Below are 19,041 nucleotides of genomic sequence, written 5' to 3'. Positions count from 1 at the left end.
CCAAACCATTACACGTGTGGCCAGCCCCAACCAGAGGGCATGTGGTTTGTGCCAGGTGTCCCTGAGGTCAGGGATCACGCACTGGCCCTTGTTATTTTATTGAGCAGTGATGGGCACGGTCAGTTTGCATTGCTCCCTAGGTATGTGACTGCAGGTCTGTGACACAATTCCTCCAACACAAACCAAAGCTGGGTTACATTTTGCCTCTTAACATCTAGGCCACTGCTGCAAAGCATCTTGCCAGGAAACTACTAAGGAAATAAAGACAGAACACTGCTCAAATTATTTATATATTTGTATATTTTCTGTTTAAATTTGTAAGGCATATGAAAAGAGTATACAGATTTTATATTTTATATATATTTATATATATATGTATGTATTTGAAAATACAAAGTAAGTTAGTAATATGTGATGAGTGACTGCTCAGCTACCAACCCCAGCATGTAAATTCACCATTGAGATTGGGAGGGGAAAGGTATTGTGCCTGTTTTCTCTATAGAGGAAACTAAAGAAACTAGAGAAGTTAAAACTGTGTATTTAACACTGCTTACAAATGATTGTGATAGGACAACTGCATAAGAACTGTGTAGTGTGAAAGAAGAAGCCACCCAGACACAATACACCTGACTCCTATTATTACCCTAAATAATGCATTATTATAAAACAAGCATACGTTTGACACGGGCAAAGATGAACAACTATTTTGTACCAGCCTTTTGTGGATATAGGTGCTACAGAGGCTACTTTTAGCCGTTTTCACATCTATTTTGTACATACAGGCAAAATCCGTCAGAAGGAGACTTCCAGGTGACCTATGACTAAAGCACTGCACCCTCTTGCTGAGAGCCTGCTCAGCAGGAAGCAGCCGCGGATGTAAGTTTTCACAGTCCACACATCTCTAGCAGTGCGCTCCCCGATGCCAGCCCAGAGGGTATTTCTCACCAGCACTGGCCGCCCTGAACACAGACTCACGTGAGGCTGGAAGGGTTCATCCAATCCATCCTCCACCTCAGGCAGGAGCTACGTCTCTGCTGTACCTGAGAGACACCCAGCAACGAAGTCCTCATGACCGCCTGAGAAAATCCAATATCCAGGAGCACAACCCAGAAAGGGAAGCGTAAAAGGACTATTTCCTTCCTTACAGCCTCACCCCCTCTTTGCTTTCAAAAACCAAAAGGGAGTCACGGAAGGATGACGAGACGACATCCTGCACCAGTAGCAAATGAAAGATGTTCACTCTTATGTCTTGTGACAACCAAATCTCTCCCTTATCAAGTATTTATTATCAGATAGTCCACAGGCCAGTGAGTCTGTGTTCCTCTCTCGGTCTGGGAGCACGAGGAGTGGAGAAGTACGATGGGTTACGCAGCCCTGAGAAAGAAGGCGGGATTTATTTATTTTTTTTCAATTAATTCTTTTTAATACCAAAGACAATTCAGGCAATCTGAGAACAAGTTGTTCTTTGTTGACCTGCCCTGCAGGTCTCTAGCACAGAGGAGAGGGCTTCTGGGAAGCCAGGTGTGGTCCCACCTACAGGCTGGCCTTTCTCCTGGATTAACCAGGGTGCTGCCTGCGTGCCAGCTGCTGGCGCGCGGCCCTCTGAGGCTTGCGGGGAAGCAAACAGAAACCCTCCCAGTAACTGCAAAGTTTGGCAACAGCTGTGAAACACAGAACAGAGGCAGCAGTAATGACAGGTTAAATATGTGTCAGAAACAGGGCTATTTTTTTTCTTAAAATTCAGTCATTTAGCATAAGTCACTAGTCTGTAACATTGCTGTAATTGTGTGACCTAGTCTGTTTCCCTAACTTCAACAAAGTATTGACTGATGCCTTTAACTTGGAATGCAGAACACACATTCATGTGTACATATGTCTGTACAGACACACACACACATACATATATAATTTAAGAATGAACAAATAATGCTACACAATTATTATAAAAGACGGATTGGCCAATAACAGAACTTAAAATTACACTGCAGAACGTATGCTGGCTTTTTTTTTTCCCCATCTTGGCTGGTGCCCATCTAAATCTCTGTAGCAATGAAGAATGGAGACATCTTCTGTTTACTTCATTCTCTTTGCAACATCCAAATACGCATACTCAATTTCTTGATCCGCAGGACAAGTGTTTGTAAATTCATCTCTTGCATATGCATTGTTCAAGTATCTTGAGATCCCTGTCATTTCAGGTGGAAAATCAAAATTTCTATATTTCTTCGCAACAACCTTTTATTAAAAGGAAAAAAATATACATATTATTACACACGATCTGCAAATAACTGAATCTACTCTTCATGAACATTTTTTTTTTCAGTGTGCAACAGTGTCATTATATGCAGTGTAGGGAGGAAATAAAAGGAAAGGAAAAAAAAAAGACATGGGATGAAGAAAGCTAGCTAACAATCTAACTCATTTAAAAGGATTTAATTCGTATAAATATGCAGAGCTATGTGGACCAGCAGACAACACCTGGAAGAGATGCAGCTTAAAATATCATAAACCTGAATTAACAGAGTAATCTTACAGTAATAAACTGGCTCACACTTGGAAACTTTCACTGCCAACAGAAAGGGAAAACTGGAATTACGATACTAGATTTCAAATGGCTGGGGAAAACTACTGGATGACACCTAATACCTCCTGGTGGGTCAGCAAGGATGGTTTGACATTCATCCTCCATCATCCCTGAAGGCAATTCTCCTTGCACTGGCTCTGCTGACCCCTGCTACCTCTCATGTGTCACTGTATGTATGTGCCCGAGCTGTGATGGAGCAGGAAAGGCTTTCTCCCTTGCTGCTATTGCTGGAATTGTTTCAACCAGGACACCTCTTGGGAAAGTTTTCTCTCCTGAAGGTGTCTGAAAACAATTCAATCCACTCTAACAAAATAATAGTCGAGGAAGAAAGTTTCTGAAGTAACTTTATTTGTATGGAAACCAGTTAAGTTTCCAATGTGGCCATTTCCCTTCCAGAAGCTGGTTGGCTCCAGGGCAGCCTAGGGACAGGCTGTAACAATGCCCAGACATCTCGGTCACCAGAACTCTTAAAGGTGGGAGAGACAGAGTGAAATTTCAGCTTTTGCTGGCTTCTTGAATTAGCACAGACAAGATCATTTAATCTTATTGGTCTGTGGCACTTTGCATGTGAAATGCAAACAGAAATAACTCCCTACCACACTGAATATAGTACTCATTTAATACTTGTGAGAGGCTTAGAGAAAGAAGTCACAGCCCAAATATGAAAGCAGATATTCTAACTTGTCATCAGTTTGAGGATCTGCCCAGCTGTGCTGTAATGAAACGGCCTTGTGTATTAGCACTCCAGCTACTGTGTAGCCTCAGAAAAGATAGAGGGCTCCTCTCTCTTTTAGAAAAGAACCCGAGCTTCTACGTTGCCCTTCTCTTCAGGAAGCTGAAAAGCAAATGCAAACCTTAATTATGTGGAGCTTTGGTAGGAGGTTGCAATCCGCTAAGGTGAGCTCATCTCCATCCAGGAATTTCCGGCTGGAAACAGTGATCTCCTCAGTGCTGTAAGCATCAATTTCATCGGGCAAGGGGCTATTTAAATAGTTGTCCAGCTTCCTCAGGGCCTTAAGCAAAGATTTTTCCAAATCTAGGTTAAGACAATGAAAAGGTCATTCAAGCCTGTACCAAGGTCTCTCTGACACCAAGCAGAAAGTCGACTCCTGCATCCTGTCTCCTGGCACCAACCCAGCTCGCAGATACCCAGCCATGCCAACTCCTGCAATTCCTTTATCCTAAGCTTAAAACTTAATGCTGGGATAAGAGCTGTAAGCAGCTAAAGGGGAGTCTGAGAAAAACCAAACGGGGTCTGCGTTACCAGAAACAGCCAGGGTCAGCAAGGGCTGGCTGCGGTCTGCACAGGAGGGTGTGCAGGAATGCAGCTGCGGAGAGGGAGCTGGAGGACAGAGGAGATGAGTTACTGCATGTTTGTGAGGTTCTTGCTCTACAGAGGTGTATGTGGCAAGGTAAAGCCACAGGGCTGGAGACTTCAGCATTTACACCAATGGAGGAGAAAGGCAGCAGGAGGACAGCAGGTGGCAGACCTGAAGCTAGGGTCACAGCTCCAGCAGGCTGTGCTTCCCAGGGGCATGGGAAGGTGCAGTGTTGTGGGCCTGGGAGCTGAAGGAACTGGGAGCAGCTGGAGTTGGCGCTCCCACGCCAACAGTGGTACCTGCCCAATTTTGGGAATCCCCAGATAACAGACTGTATGGGTGCATATTTCCAAAGCCTTTATGCTCTGGAAAAGGACTGCTTTACATCAGATGTAACTGGCATGTCTGCAGCACGGTGTGCTGGAGTTGTACAACTCCACTTTCTGCCAGTGACTACCAGGGCTGGTGGAAGGACCATAGCACCTACTTTCATTAGCATCTTTTCTTGGGTTCTTTATGAAGGCAGAGAATTTTGCAAACACATCATTTCCTGCAGAGTTAGACTCGGGGTGTTTTGGTGCAAGTTTGGGATACCTGAGGAATTAAAAGAAACAAGAGGAAGTTATGGACTAGCCTTTATTTTCATCCCCACTAATTATTTCATATACTTTATTTAAACTGCAGCATCGTAATATATGGCTACACAGGACTTTCAAAGGGAACCTCCCTAAGCTATAAACCAGTTAGCAAGTGTGAATTTCAACCGTGTCTAAACCATGTGGCTCTCCTCCTTCTCCTGAGGCGGATGGGAGATGATTGTTTGTGCTGCAAACACCATCCAAGCAATCTGGTGCCTCTTCTAGGCTGCCTCAGCCAGAGGTGAGGCTGAACGGAGCCCGGCTCCTGCCATGAGGAGGAGTGGAGGGAAAGTCCCTGCTAGCACCAACTGCTGCTCCTCCCGGCCTCCTCACCTGTCCTGCTCATGCATGAGCAAGCTTGGAGTGGCCGGGCCAGCTGCTGTTGTTGCCAAAGGCAGAGAGGAGGGAAAAAGTGCAGGGGAGCAGCTGCTCACGTAGTTTATGTCAGGTTTGGCTGCTCAAGAGGGGAGCGCTGCTGAGGGCAGCTGCTGTCCTGGGGGGCAGAAGGTGCCTGTGTGGGGGGCATGATGCTACTGCTGGTGTGCCTGGGGAGAGGTGGGGATGGCTCCTTCAGTGGGAAGGACAGATCTGAAACCCAGCCACCAGCACACATGGAGATTAACCCACCCGGACACTCAGAATGAGCTCTGACGTTCTTTGACCCAGGACTCCTGCAGTGTGGGAGGCTTTCACTGCTGCTTCCTTTTAGCTACCTGCTCCTGGTAAGCCAAATTATTTGTACAGTTTGAGGAGGGAAACCTCAAGCAAACACGAGTAGAGGAAAAGAGGTCAGGTTTCTGCAGCGGTATGCAGGTTTCTGCATATACTTGCTGCAGGAGGGCGGATTTCATGCCTTGGGAATGACTGTAGTGGCACAACAGTAAACCCGGGGTGAAGGCAAAGGCACTGAGAAGAGCACAGACGGCATCTCAGGGCTACCCCAGGACATCCACCGTGCGCTGCCAGGCCTCCCCAGCTTTCACCCAGACCGGAGGCACCGGTCCTACCACACCTTGTCACAGCTGGGGCTACAAGAAGTCACACACACACATGAACACGGTACCGGGGTGGCGCCAGCTTTTCTTCCAAGAACTCCTCAATCTTATTGACATCAGTTTTGACTTCACCGTCAAACGTCATGAAAGGGGGGTTTGTCCCTGGGGCGAGGTTCTGCAGGTCGGCGGGTTTCCTAGTGGGAGGAAGGAGGCTGGGTTAATTGCGGTGGGGACCACGCTTTCAACTCACTGCAATGAACTGCTTCAACTTCAGAATAACAGGCTAATATACGTCTTGCAAAACACAATGTGGCCAGCTGCCTTACACTGGCGGTGTGAGAATCAGCTAGCCCTTATCTGAATGCACCCTGAAATGCTACAAATTCAGGTTTGTGTTACAGAGACCTACTGCAAAACAGATTAAAATCTCAAATGCTTCAAAGGAGTTGGTCCACTTCATATCAGTGAACCTGAAAGAGGTATCGGGCATACAGCCTGTTAGCACAACGCCAAGTCACAGCATAAGTAATGTGCACTAACTTGCGTGTGTGCACTTCAAATCAAAGACATTCTTCCTTGTAAATCACCATTTTGGTAAAGCTGTTCTAAAAATGAGAACTCGTATTATGATCTCACCTTTTCAAGTCCACTGTAGTGACATTAAATATGACACCCTTTAGCCACAGGATCATAAAGAGACGCTGAGAGAATGGGCAATTTCCAATACTTTCCCCATCACTGCCAGCCTACAATTACAAAAAAAAAAAAGTATGCATACATCTGTGATAGCGAATTTTGATAACAGATGTAGTAGGGAAGCAGAAAACCCAGATCTGCTCTAAGTACATATAGCATGTTACTCATCTCTGCTAATGCATATTTTCATGCAAAGTTTCTTTATGTCCTTCTCCAAACATGCACATAGGTATGATGAAGACTCCTGTCATCTTGGAGATGTATTTTTCCATTAAAGTGCGTAATTATAGTGCCACAAGTTAGAAAACAAACTTGAAATCGCAGCAGTCCTTCCAGAGGAAATAGTCTCTACCTCATTTGTCTGTGTGAGCATAAATCTACCTGAGTCACTGCAAGATTAAAACAGTCTTAAATCAGTTTATGATCACAGGAAACAAGCGCAGAAAGATTTACCTGTGTAAATTGAGATGTAACGTCCAAAGCACTTAAGGGAATAAACAGAATAAATCAAATAATTAAGAGTTTCCAACTCAACAATCGCGAGGGCCCCAGGGAAGGAAAGGAAGCCGCCGAGCAGCCGACCACAGGGGTCTCCGCGCTTTGCTGAACCGGGGGCTAAGGAAGCCCGAAGGCTGCACACCTCAGGCTGACACGGCGCGGGGACAAGCACGCAGCGGTGGCATAGGCCTTCTACCCGCTACCGACCCAGGGCTCCCAGCTTTAATGCTTTGGTGTGTCCCCAGCCGAGCCACGCAGCCGTGCCTGCCCCTCCCGGCCCTCTTTCGTTCCCCCTGTGTGTCACGGCACTGTGAGAGGTTTGCCACGTTCGTGTGGCTGCTGCGGGTCACGCCAGGCTTCACACCGCGCTGCTGCCGGAGCTCAGAGGCCTAGTCCTTACACCTTTCATATCGTTCTCCTCAGGTGCAGTTCAGAAACCTATCTTAAACATAAGGGTACAGAAGTAAAAACCCAAGCACGTCGTTTACTTAGTTAATAGGTTAGTTCACGAATGTTTGTCGACCATCTTTATATAACCAAACAACACAGACACAAAACCAGTTCTGCCTGCTCCTTCACCCTTCTCAATGCTATCAAATCAATCTCAAATACAGCGAAAAGCTTTCCCCACACACACACACACACACACACTGCAGTTGGATTGCTTCAGGTCCCTCACCTTCACGAAGAGCTCTATGTCTGGAAACGAGCACCTGGTCTGGAGCAGGCAGATCTCTGCCCCGCAGCTCGAGGGATGCGTGAGGAGCGATGCTCCTGCGGCTCGACCCGCGCAATGGGTCGCCATTTCAGCCCGCGGGATCCTCTTCTGATCGCCCTCTGCCTCTAGCACTGCAACAACTGACGGTTTTCTCAGCAAGGAAGAACAAAATAGCCCATTGCCTCGCACACTGCCAGAGAACAAAAACTTTTGGAAATGCTAAAACAGCCGGGCCACAGTGTTAGATGGGTGCTGTTTTGTAGGTGGCAAAAATGAAAGCTGGTCAGAAGCTACTATTGTGTTTTTCGTCCTACACGGAGCACTGCTTTCCAGCGCTGCACAGCTTTAGACAAGAATAACAATTAACTGAAAACTACTGTGCCCTTCTTAATAAGAAGGAGACTATGTATGCTGCTAGTATGTACTCATAACTGACCTAAATATACGACACCACCATTTCATTTCATCCTGTCTCTCGTGTCATGTTTCACCTACCCTACCCTGGGGAAAAAAAGGGGTGAAGAGCCAGCAAGACCCCACAGTTCCTGCAGTGGTCCCCCCACTTTCAGCCAGGCAGCAGAAGCAGCAGAGGGGGGATGTCATTTCAGAGCACTGCCACAACCCCTTCCCACAGTTCCTACAACTGATTTGATATTTTTATTCAGCCTTTGATAAGAAAAAAATAAATAAATTATCCCATTAGGGTTCATGCAGCATTCAGAAAACTTTCCACTTTCCAGTTTTTTCAGAAAACTTTCCAGAGGGCCACGTGGTCAAGAAGTGCTATGTGACCAAGAGTTGCAGTAGGTGAACTTTTCCTGATCAGTTACTGTCTTCTGCTGGCCATTAAATACTGAAATTTCCGCTCCCCCTAACTTTGCTGGAGCTAAGGAAACGAGGTTGTTGCTCTGCGTTGCCCCACATCACCTTGGTGACAGCGAATTTCAGGGAGGCAGACAGCAGCCCCAGCCTGCTTTTGTGGGGAAACATCTGTGAGGTGGAGCCAGCGATGCAGACCCGGACAGACATGTTACCATGACAAATGCAGAAGCAAAGCCCTGAGTCCCAGTTTGTCATTAACTGGAATGACAGAAAGGCCACCAGGAAGCTGAGGGACTGGCAGCCTTGGAGATGTTACAGATGCAACCTCCTGCCTTGTTTCTAAGTGCAAACTTTTAACTTCCATGCCTATTTGTGAGGAAAAATTACTACAGCACTACCATTTTTTGTATTCCACAGTGGATAAAATTAACAAAACACTGAGGAACTGAGTAAAACAAGGGATTAAGCACTGCTGATTACAGCAACGACAACTATAACCACCAAGACAATTGCTTGTTCATTTGGTACTTTCTGACTACTTCTACAGGTTGGTTGTGATGGTGCTGATGAAGTCCAAAAGGCTGCTGATCTTCACATTTGCTGCTGTATCTCCTCCCACGCTGCCCACAAGGGATGCTAACAGTGCACTGCTATCTTAGCTGTATTTTATGCGGTGCAGGTACCACAGTCTCCAGTGAAGCACTGCTGGGTTTGCCCAGCTGTGCCATCTCCTGTGGTTATGGTAAGCACTTTGCTTTTACAGCGGAAAATAAATTCACAGAAATGATGATGTTTCCCCATTTCTGATGTGGCCATGACACAGGGGTGTGTCCCCAGGAGCTGCTGTGTCCAGACTGAGGATGGTAGGCAGATTTTTGTGAGCTACTCAATCAAAAGCCTCAGTTGCTGAAGTGCCATGGCAAGGGAGGCTGCAGACATTTGGGTAGGCACAGCTGGGAAGCTGGCATGCCACATCTGGCCTTTGGAAGTTGAAAGTCATTTAGACCCAAGGAGCTTCAGCTCTGGGTACCAGGTGAAGGGAGGGCACATTTCTAGGCTCCAGCTCAGCCATGTCACAGCTGATGGGGAATACCTATCATTTGCTTTCAGTTCTGCACAGCTGGAGGCAAGTGACAGAAAGATTACAGTAGCCCACACAATAGCACAAGCAGTTATTAAACCTTTTCCTGTTGTAGCAGCGACAGGCGGTCTGAGATGACTGCAAGACCTTGAACACTAAATCTGATTCAGAACTTGACACAGTTTGACCTGGCATCTCAAAGATGCTACAGTTTCCTATAACCTTTGCTGAAAGCCCATAACATGAATATTTTGGCTTACTGAGGAAGCTAGGGTGAATACAACTAGCTAAAATGACTTCAGGTATGTCAACTTGCATTTTGGCTCCTGGGAGACAACTCTGTTCTCCTAACTCATCTCATCTAATCTGGGGAGCTACAACTCCTACTGGACAAAAAAGCACCAGAGACACATGCCAAAGGTGTTTGTTCAAGTTCCCAAAGAGAGAGTCTGCCACATCGACTCAAAAATCACGAGTCAGGACACTGAAATAGCTTTACTGCCACCTATCAAGCAACACAACAATAGCTGAGCCATGCCATCATTGCACAATAATGTACTTTCCAACAAAGTAAGGGTGGCAATGAGACTGGGTCAGTATCTCACCTTGCAGGAACATGATACAACAGTGGATGCCCACAGATTAATACAAAAAAGACAACAGCACAGCTAGGAGCACTGCAGCCCCAAAGCAAAACTCCATGAATTTTTCTCCACAGCACATTCAGGGATGCATTACTCTGTGCTAGGTCTAAGCACAGGATTTAATTACACTCCCCAACTGCTATGCTCTTGGATGACGCAGGGTGAAATCCTAACTCCAGCAAAGTCAGCGGGAGCCTGGCTGCTGTTTCAATGGACGATTGTGTTTCCAGACTGGTTATAACCTTAATAACCAGGCAAACGCCAGTGTAATTGCAGGTAATGCCACACATTGGCCTCCACATGCAACTGTTGTGACACTCTGCTAACATCCACATCCTGCTGGATTTGGGGCTGTCCTGCTGCTTAAGCAGATGTCTAACCAGAGCCTAGAGTAAGTGGCATTTACGCTTTAATTGTGATCAGTCAGGAGGTCAACATGCCTTTTCTAGTAATACTGAGATTTAATGAGTTCATTAATCAAACAATTATGACAAACATTGCTGCGGAGGAGAAAACTTTCAAGCTGTGCATAGAAGCTTTCATTCAGAGCCCTAGGCAGCAATTGTATATTGTAGCCGTATCGACTTATTACAGCTCTGCATAATCCCATAACCATGTGCCATTACTTAATGAGATTATTAGCTGACACTCCCTATTTTCATTCATTTTTCACTGTTTAACGCTCTGTTCTGTCTTTTTTTTCTTTGCATTGTGTTTGTTTTTTATTTGTTTGTTTTGTGTACTGAGTCTTACTCAAAGAAGCTGGGAAAGGGAAGAGCTCTCCACACCCTTCTTTCCCCAAGCTTAAACCCTCAGGTAGGAGCATCATCACGCCACAAGCTGATTTCCCTAGGCAGCAAGACCTCGTGCACAAAACATTAGAGAGTGTCGCAGAAGAACTACACTACCTTGATCCAGCAGTTCTGCTTTCCTGAGCAGCCTTAAAGAGGTCACTTGCCTCTGCATCCTCATCCATAGCAAGAGGATAATCACAGTGACTTTACTGAGAAGTCACACACAACGTCCTTCATAAACAAGTAGTTTGGGCCCTCCCTGAGCTGCAGTTGCTCTGCCCCTGGAACTGCTGTAAGGATTCCTTTCCTAACAGTTCCTGTCCAAACATCTCGGGAACAAGGGTTGTGGAGGTTCTTCTATTGACCTCAAATGTCCTGTGCCTCCAAAATCTTGATGAGTGGAATTTGTTTTTCCTGGACTTTTTGTTTCCTGTTGAAGGTTAAGCATGGAAGAAACAGTTCAGAAGGAGCAGAGATGACTTTTATTTTGCTTGTTTTTATATAACTCTATAATCCCTTTGAAGCTACAATAAAAAGGAGAACAGCGAGCAGAGCTTTTGTTTTCCCTGAAAGCTGAACTCCAATTCTATTTTTCCTTCGGCACGAGGGAGCTTAGTTACTCCTGGCCCGTAATGACGCTGGCCGAGAAGCAGGCTCACCCAGCGAGCGGGACAGGACCACCGCCAGCCAGGAGACACGGAGCTGCCTGCCTGAGGCCAGCACCCCACGTCTGCCCCTGCCCTCCCTACCACAACTCCCCTGCATGTTTTTGGCCTCAAACCCCAGCTATCAGACAGTTCTGAATGCTCTTCCTTCTCGTACCACGCTAACAACCCCCCTCTCCTTCTTCACGACACGCTTGGTGTCCCCTCAAAGGACAAGAACCGTAGGCACCCTGTTCCAAACTACAACTACTGCGCATTGGGCCCAGCGTGGGAAGCAGCTGTGAGGAGGGTGCGACCTCAGAGAACAACAGCCATTTAGCTTTAATTCCTTCCACAGACTCGCTTGTTCTGCCCTGGCAGGGATTAAGCGAGCCCCGCGCATTCCTAACGCCGGCTCTTGGTCTGGGCTGAGCGCCGCCGTGCCAGCCTCACGGCCACGCTGTGCTGAGGGCTCTGTGGACGCAGTGGCAGGGCAGGAAAGGCTCCTGCTACGGTGAGCTCTGCTTCACACCCTGCTGCACCACCGGGACAGCCACTAACTTGGCTGCAGGACAGCCAAGGAGGAAGGGGAGGAGGAATGTCAGTGCTTTCTGCTGCTCCTGAGAGGAAATCCCACTGCCCAGTGGTCCTCCATGGAGGGCCCGAGCCTGGGCAGAGCTTCAGGGCAGGAGCAAACATCCTTCCACTCGAGCTGCTCTGCTAACCTAAAACCTATTCACACCGAAGCACGGGTAGAAGCTGAAATCATCCGTCTTTCCTTCCTTGTTTACACTGCTTCAAAGCAAGTCAACTTCTGATAGCATCTCGCATTATCCTGAGCTGACAACACCCACTGTTAGTTAGGTCACCAAAGACCATTTGCAAGGCAACTTCACCAGCAGTGATGTCCGCAGACCTTGGGAAACAAAGCTGCCTGGAGCACAGGCAAAAGGATGGAGGAAAGCAGTGTGACGAGGAAAGCAGTGTGACCACGCTCCCACACTCCCACTAGCGCAAGACCTGGCAATAGCTACAGAGAGGCACACAGCTTTGACTGCAGTGCAGCTTGCTACCATTTATCTAGAAGTGTCTCTAGACATACCCATGTTTTGCTGTAATTCCGTGACAGATATATTGTTTTAATTTTTAAAAAGTGTTTCTACTCCTCGAGGGTACAAAGCATGGTTTCTGCTTTTGATGCCTGCTACAGTATTCATGCAGACTTCTATAGTACTGCAACTCTGAAAAAGGCAAAATTTGAAATATTACTCTGTTAAGAGTGCCATAAAAGTATAGTTACAAGTCAGTCTGGTTCACTGAAGGCAAATCTAATACACTAAGGTAGCGCATACCATACACTGTGATGTGCACAGAAACACCAAATGCATGTCATTTGGATAAGATCATGTTCAAACCAAAGCTTTTTGTGAGGAAGAGACAGATTACCTGGAATCTTCTCTATTTAAACTGTGTTCACTGCGTGCCCTAGGGCTAGGGCACAAGTATCCAAACACTGAACTTTACAGAATTGTTTTGATGCCACCTACTGGACTTGAAATGAAAGTCTTGACTTGCTCTTGGAGCGATGAGTAGAAGCAGCCTCAGACGTTGTTAGCACATCGCCTCTGCAATGAGATTCCTTGCTTTTTGCTAACGGCACTCTTGAGATTCCTTGAGATGCTGAAATCGTACTTGTAGGCTAAGTTTTAAAACAAAGCAACTGTAATTTAAAATAATTTCTATTGTAATAGGAAAAATTAAAAGTTTTGCCACTAATTATTCCAGTACTTTTAAATGGTCATGTAGCTCTGCCTATCTGCTGTCCAACACTTAAAACAGATGTTTCCAGACGCTGTTCAGTTTCTCAGCCAAACAGCAGAAATATGCATATTTTTAAAGTGTAGCCATTAGTTGAGATTCCTGCACGAACTGTATTTTTGGTACTCACCAGGGTAGACTCGTGTGTGACATCCCCAACAGTGCAACTCAGTGAGGAAGTTGTGTTAGACAGCAACTGGATACTTCAGGAGAGAGACTTATTTCCCCTTTCCTTTCTCATTTAAGAGCAAAATGAGCATCTTCATTACTGAAACTATGCCATATGGATTTTTGTTTTAAAAATAAATGCATCTTATTTTATATTTAGAAATATTACAGACGTGTATCTTTTATCTTGAACAGTATTACAGGGTTCAGACAACACACAACGTACTTAAAGGATTACGACCATGAATACGCAAGTTCAACAACACACTGTCCTAAACCCTAATTAAGCTTTTGGGTTAAGGAGGCAACAGTAAATGTAACTACAAGCTATCTGCTAAAAATAGCTTTGTTCTTTTTTTGTGTGTGCGCGCGCTATAGTAAAAAAAAAAAAAACACACAGGATAAGGAGGGAACAAGTAAAATAAGTAAAGCTTTCTCTAAAGAACAAAAGGGTGTTTTGATTTTCCCTATAGTCTTCTTCAGTGTTACTTGTGACATCCCTTTTTCCTGCTGAAGCCTGCCCCTGCTGACTTAACTGCAGCAGGGAGCAAATGTGAGTGTTCACCTTCCAATACAAGCGACTTCTACTACTGCATCAGAAGAAGAGTGTCTTTGGTGAACTCCACTTTGGCAGGGAGCACGGCCCATTTCCACGTGAGCAGGAATGATCCTCTTCTCAACCCACTGCCTTGCACAAGAAAGAACTATTTGGGGCTATGAAGACCATCAGAGCTGCAGCCTTCAGCTAAGTGTAAGACAAGACCCTGCTCTGTACCACCCCTGGAGTGTGTGTTTGGGTGGTTCAAGATATAGTCTCATTGTGAGATCATTAAATGCAAGACTAAAATGATCCCCATGACCACTCATCCAACCTAAACCATGCTGACATGGGGCAATAGATCCCACAGAGCATGCAAAATTACTAATTTGGACAACCAGCTAAAAAGCAGACCCTGAGGCCTCTAGAGGTCTTCCTCCTTCCCCCCTTTCTCCTACTTCTCTCTCAAGGCACAATCAGCCAGCGCATTTAGGTATCCCTTTAATTTTTAAACAAGCAAATTGGCTGCAAATAGGGCAGGTCCTTTAAGTATTGCCTCTGCTAAACATCCTCTTGAATGACAACCTGAAGTGCAGCTAGTTACATAGGATCAAGTAGATTTCTTTTTGTTGTCAGAATAAAGCAGCCTTTTTCATTTTAAGTCCTGCGCACTCAGCAGGGGAGGAGAAACGACAAAGTAAAGCACCAACTGACTTAACATCTCAATGATCCAGTCTGCTAATTGACCCGCTTTGGTACGGAAATGTGTTGAAAAGGGTAGGTGACCAGATTAGCAAACTCCACAAACGCCGAAAATACTTGCGAGACAGAACTGCAGGAAGGAAATCTGGAGGAGGAGGCAGCAACGTGCATGCTCTGGACATCTAACTACTTGAGCTTCTACTACCCTGAAGGGAAGAGCCTGGTTTTGTCAGAGACATGAAAACCTCTCCATCCTGGTCAATGGTGCCACACACTACAATGCAGAGTCCCGTAGCATAGAACACAGTATGATAAACCAAAACCCAAGTGTCTTCTAGAGCAGCAAGGCAGCTGAAGGTGATTTGAACCACTGGGTGTGCTGAATTTACTGTTCACTTCCTCTTCCTCACAAAAATGAAAGCCTGAACTGGTCCAGGAGGGAGCCTTGGAGGTCCTGTCAGGCATTTCAACAAAACATAAGGGTGAGTTTCAACCAGAGAGACGGTGGAGAACTATCTGATGATAAAACACAGCCTGCTGATGGAGCCCACGGCCCACCAGTGCTTTTTTGAATAGACTCAATACCCCACAAGCCAATAACCCTGAGCACTGGGATAGTGGAAAGGAGATAAAAAAGGGTATAAACTGTACAGCTGTTACATGCTAAAGCTGGAAGCCACCTCACACAGAGTCAGACAGAAAAAACAGATCTCTGGTCAGTGGAGACAGAGAGAGAGTCACTCCTCAAGGCTGATTCATCTTGCCTGTCTCAAACACCCACCCACTTGGGATGACATGCCCTTTGGCAGCACTGCTTTCTCAAACTACTGCCCTAAACAGCCCCATATAGTTTAGGCATCCATTTTAACTTAGGTGAGCTGAAATCCACCCTAAGACTACTCACCAGCTACAGATAACCGTTACTGCAAAAGTAACACCAGAGCATGCCATACCCAGCATGTCTGATCCAACCGTCTGATACGGCTTTAGGGAAGAGGCAGCATCTTCTCAGGTTACATCAAACCAGGTACCCCCATGGAAAAAAAAATAAAAAAAAAAAATAAAAACCACCTATTTTGTCTCAAGATGAGACTTCACCCCCTTCAGGAGGAACTTAGATTTACTCTCCACTGGGACCTCAATGTTTCTTCACCCTCAGCATGGACACCACTCCAAGGACAGGACAATAGCAAGTGTCATTCATGCCACTGAACACGTCTTAGTGCTGATAACACAAGTAGCAAACTCTAGGGCAATGATGGAAGGGAAAGCTACTGCTCAGTGAACAGCAACTATTATCCTGAACAAACAGGGTTTGTATTCCAAAATCACTGAATGCTTCTTTGGAAAATTAAATAGATTGTGGCTGTGATATCTCTGATAGTGAGATCCAGGCTATCTAACCAGATGTCAGGCATGATAGGATGCTGCTGGCAATGAAGAAAGTCCACGTTAGTCCAGATCAGCCAGACAAGCAAACACTGCCAGAAGTTACCCTCTTCTGTGGAAGAAGAGAGCATTTACTGCAAAATGCCATTTTATTTAAAGTGAACTGAGCAAATCAGTGCAAAAAAGGTGCTGACACTGTATGTTTGATACAGGCTTACAGCAATGGTGGACACATGCTAATATGGGCCAGTATTTGCCCACTGGCCAGGTAAGACTGCCCAACCTAGAGGAGACAAGGAGCACAAGTATCCCAGCAATGGCAACTGAAAATCCACACCTCAGCCCAGTAGTCACACAGTGCAATGGCAAAAGGCAACAGAGTCAATCTGTAATGGGACACAAGCCCTGAGGCACCTCCAGGATGGAAACAAAACCCAGGATGGCTGCAGCAGCAGCGTCCTTGCCAACAGCGAGCACACCCAAGCAGCAACCCAGGCCAGCAGGGCTCAGAAGGCTCACCTTATAAAATACTGTGTGGATTAAAGCTTTTACCCAAGGCTAGGCCAAAAAGAGATGCCAAGAGAAAAAGAATGAAAGGAAATGAGCATAGGTGAAAGAAGGTAAAAGGAATTAACTTCTCACCTGCACAGCTCCAACTGACCGCAGGACACAATTAAACTGGGTTTTGGGACTACAGAGCATAAGCAGTAGGCTAAAGTTTGAGCCTACCTAGGAACAGGACAACAGTTCAGATATAACTCTCTACTGTGTTTTTAATGATGCAGCTGTACATTAGTGATTATCTAATTATGAGCTATGCAGCTATTATTACTGATAATACAAGATGGTCTGTGTCCTGGAGCAGGGCTCTTCTGGCATTGATGTGAGTTCATCCTGAGCTCCCACCTGAAAAAACCATGAAAGCCTTCCCACCTCATGTTTTAACATCCAAAGCTTGGGCAACGTTTGTGTCTCATGGACCGGCCACCTATCAGCATTTCGCAACGGCTTGCAACAATTGCATTATTAAGGTTCTTTTCATTCTGTTAGGTTCCTGAAATTATACTAGTTAGATCTTTCTTTCTTGCAGTACTTGCATTACTTTATTATGACTACTTTGTCTTATTGGATTTCCTAATTTATATGTTCGCTAAGGCTCCTTCAGAATGAGTTTTCCAAAATGCCTTGCTTTTTGCTGGAAGTGGTTCTCTGAAGTCTTTTGGTCCTGAGTTCATGCTGAGGGATTAACAGTGCACTGGAGTTTCTTAGCAGGGCATTTGCCTCCATCCTGCTTTTACGTAGCGAACACCGGTCACAGCTTAAAGGGGTTGTATACACATCAGGAAACTCTAATCCTCTCTAGACGGCAGAAAGGAAAAGAGGTCTGAAATTGCTGCAATTTCCTTTGGTTTCTGTTCTCTCTTCCCCACTACATGCCAGCAGCCATTTTGGGACAGAGAAAACCTCCATTATTCTAACTTTTAATACTTTATTTACTTACTCATGGTCTGCTGGTTAAGTAATTACTGCTGAAATTAACTTAATTACTTAGTAAGTAATTAAATGCTTTTGATGCATAGACAGAAATTTTCCTTCATTAAGAAGTAACTGTGTGGCAATAAACTTTTTACCTTTGTCAAGTTGTTAGGAATAATTAGACCGACGTAACAGGTCTGAAAAACACTAAAAACAATGCAGCCCCCTTTTCCATTTTAATAACTGCATCTACAAAACTGATTAAGTGATAATGGAGGTATTAACCAAATTACGTTTAAAAATAAATAGATTAAACAGAAGCTATTTCAATTCAAAGGTTAACGTTGTTCCAAAAAGTTACAGGCATCAATTTACAAAAACTTATAATGACAATAACTCCGGAACCACTATTAAGTACAGAACGTGGCATTCAATTTTAAGGAGCCAAATTATTAGACCTTTCATTATTATTACTATTTTAGAAATGAAAGGCCTAAACTCATTCCTGTTATTTACATGAAATGCTTGCTCACTTTTGATTTTGCTACTCACAACCTGCCCAGTATTTCTACTGAGCAGCAGGCCTGCCAGCACTCAGGCCTTCCAGTTCTGACCAAGTTCATAAATAAATGAACCATTAAACGATAATTCTGTAAAATAAACAACACAGGAGACTACAAGTGAAAATTAAAATACACATTATCCTGTGATACATTTATAGAGACTGTGCTTTTACTAATATTAACTGCTATTCAAATTAAGGGGTTTAAAGATTAAGCCTGTGTATGTATGTCTTCTTACAAGGGGGAAGCATAAAACAATCCTGCAGTGTTCCTGCTAGCCTTGGACAGACCTGTAATGCTGTCAAATGCATTTTCAACAGCAACTGTGGCTCTTTACAGGGCAGTGAAAGGCAGCCAACAGGTACACTTCAACAATTCCTAAAATCCAATGAAATTACATAGGAAAAATGCAGATTACAGATTTATTTCCTCATATCTTACAGCTACCTGTGCCAGGTCTGCAAATAAAGCTACTATGGCACTCAGCATAACCTGAGACAGTGTTGTGTCTGCTTTCAGGGTGAAACCATGAGCACATCTTGTGATGAGAAGGCAACTAACTAAACATAAGGGACGCCTGCACCTAGCTACCTGGAATCCATAGCACAGTAAGTATGTCGTAACAGCACAAAAGCAATCAGCAACCAGGAATCCACTGCTTTGCTAGATCAATAAGGTAAAAATAAATAGGAAAATTAACATGTGACTAGCAAAGACTGAAAATCTTGGGCTACAAATTAGTAGGGCTTAAACGAATCTTGCCCAATTTAGGAATAACATTATCCTACACAAGTAATTGTCACGTTGCATTAGCTATTCTTTATTTATGTCTCATTCAAGATAGCATTACTTTCAGTTATCATGTACTATAATAACGATGGTAATGAATTATATGGGTATTACTTGTGTAGAGCGACTGAGATTTTTCCAGGCTTTGTAAGTAATCATTGCCAC

The 19,041-nt window shown here is 44.9% G+C and overlaps 1 protein-coding gene across 1 annotated transcript in view; it reads right to left on the bottom strand.

Annotated features, from left to right (window-relative positions):
• Positions 1–282: 282 nt before the first annotated feature.
• CLIC6 (chloride intracellular channel 6) overlaps positions 283–19,041 on the bottom strand; it is a 28,729-nt gene continuing 9,970 nt past the window's right edge. The window contains exons 2-6 of the mRNA XM_083819977.1: positions 6,173–6,282; positions 5,605–5,730; positions 4,391–4,497; positions 3,439–3,620; positions 283–2,235 (exon numbers count right to left, since the gene is read on the bottom strand). Of these exons, the coding sequence (XP_083676103.1) occupies positions 2,074–2,235; positions 3,439–3,620; positions 4,391–4,497; positions 5,605–5,730; positions 6,173–6,282 (687 nt within the window). The 3' untranslated portion in view covers positions 283–2,073. The remainder of the gene's footprint in view (positions 2,236–3,438; positions 3,621–4,390; positions 4,498–5,604; positions 5,731–6,172; positions 6,283–19,041) is intronic.

Source organism: Anser anser (assembly GCF_964211835.1).
Source record: "Anser anser genome assembly, chromosome: 1".
Classification (NCBI taxonomy): Eukaryota; Metazoa; Chordata; class Aves; order Anseriformes; family Anatidae; genus Anser; species Anser anser.
Note: the sequence above shows the minus strand (reverse complement) of the source record. Positions and strands in the feature narration are given on the sequence as shown.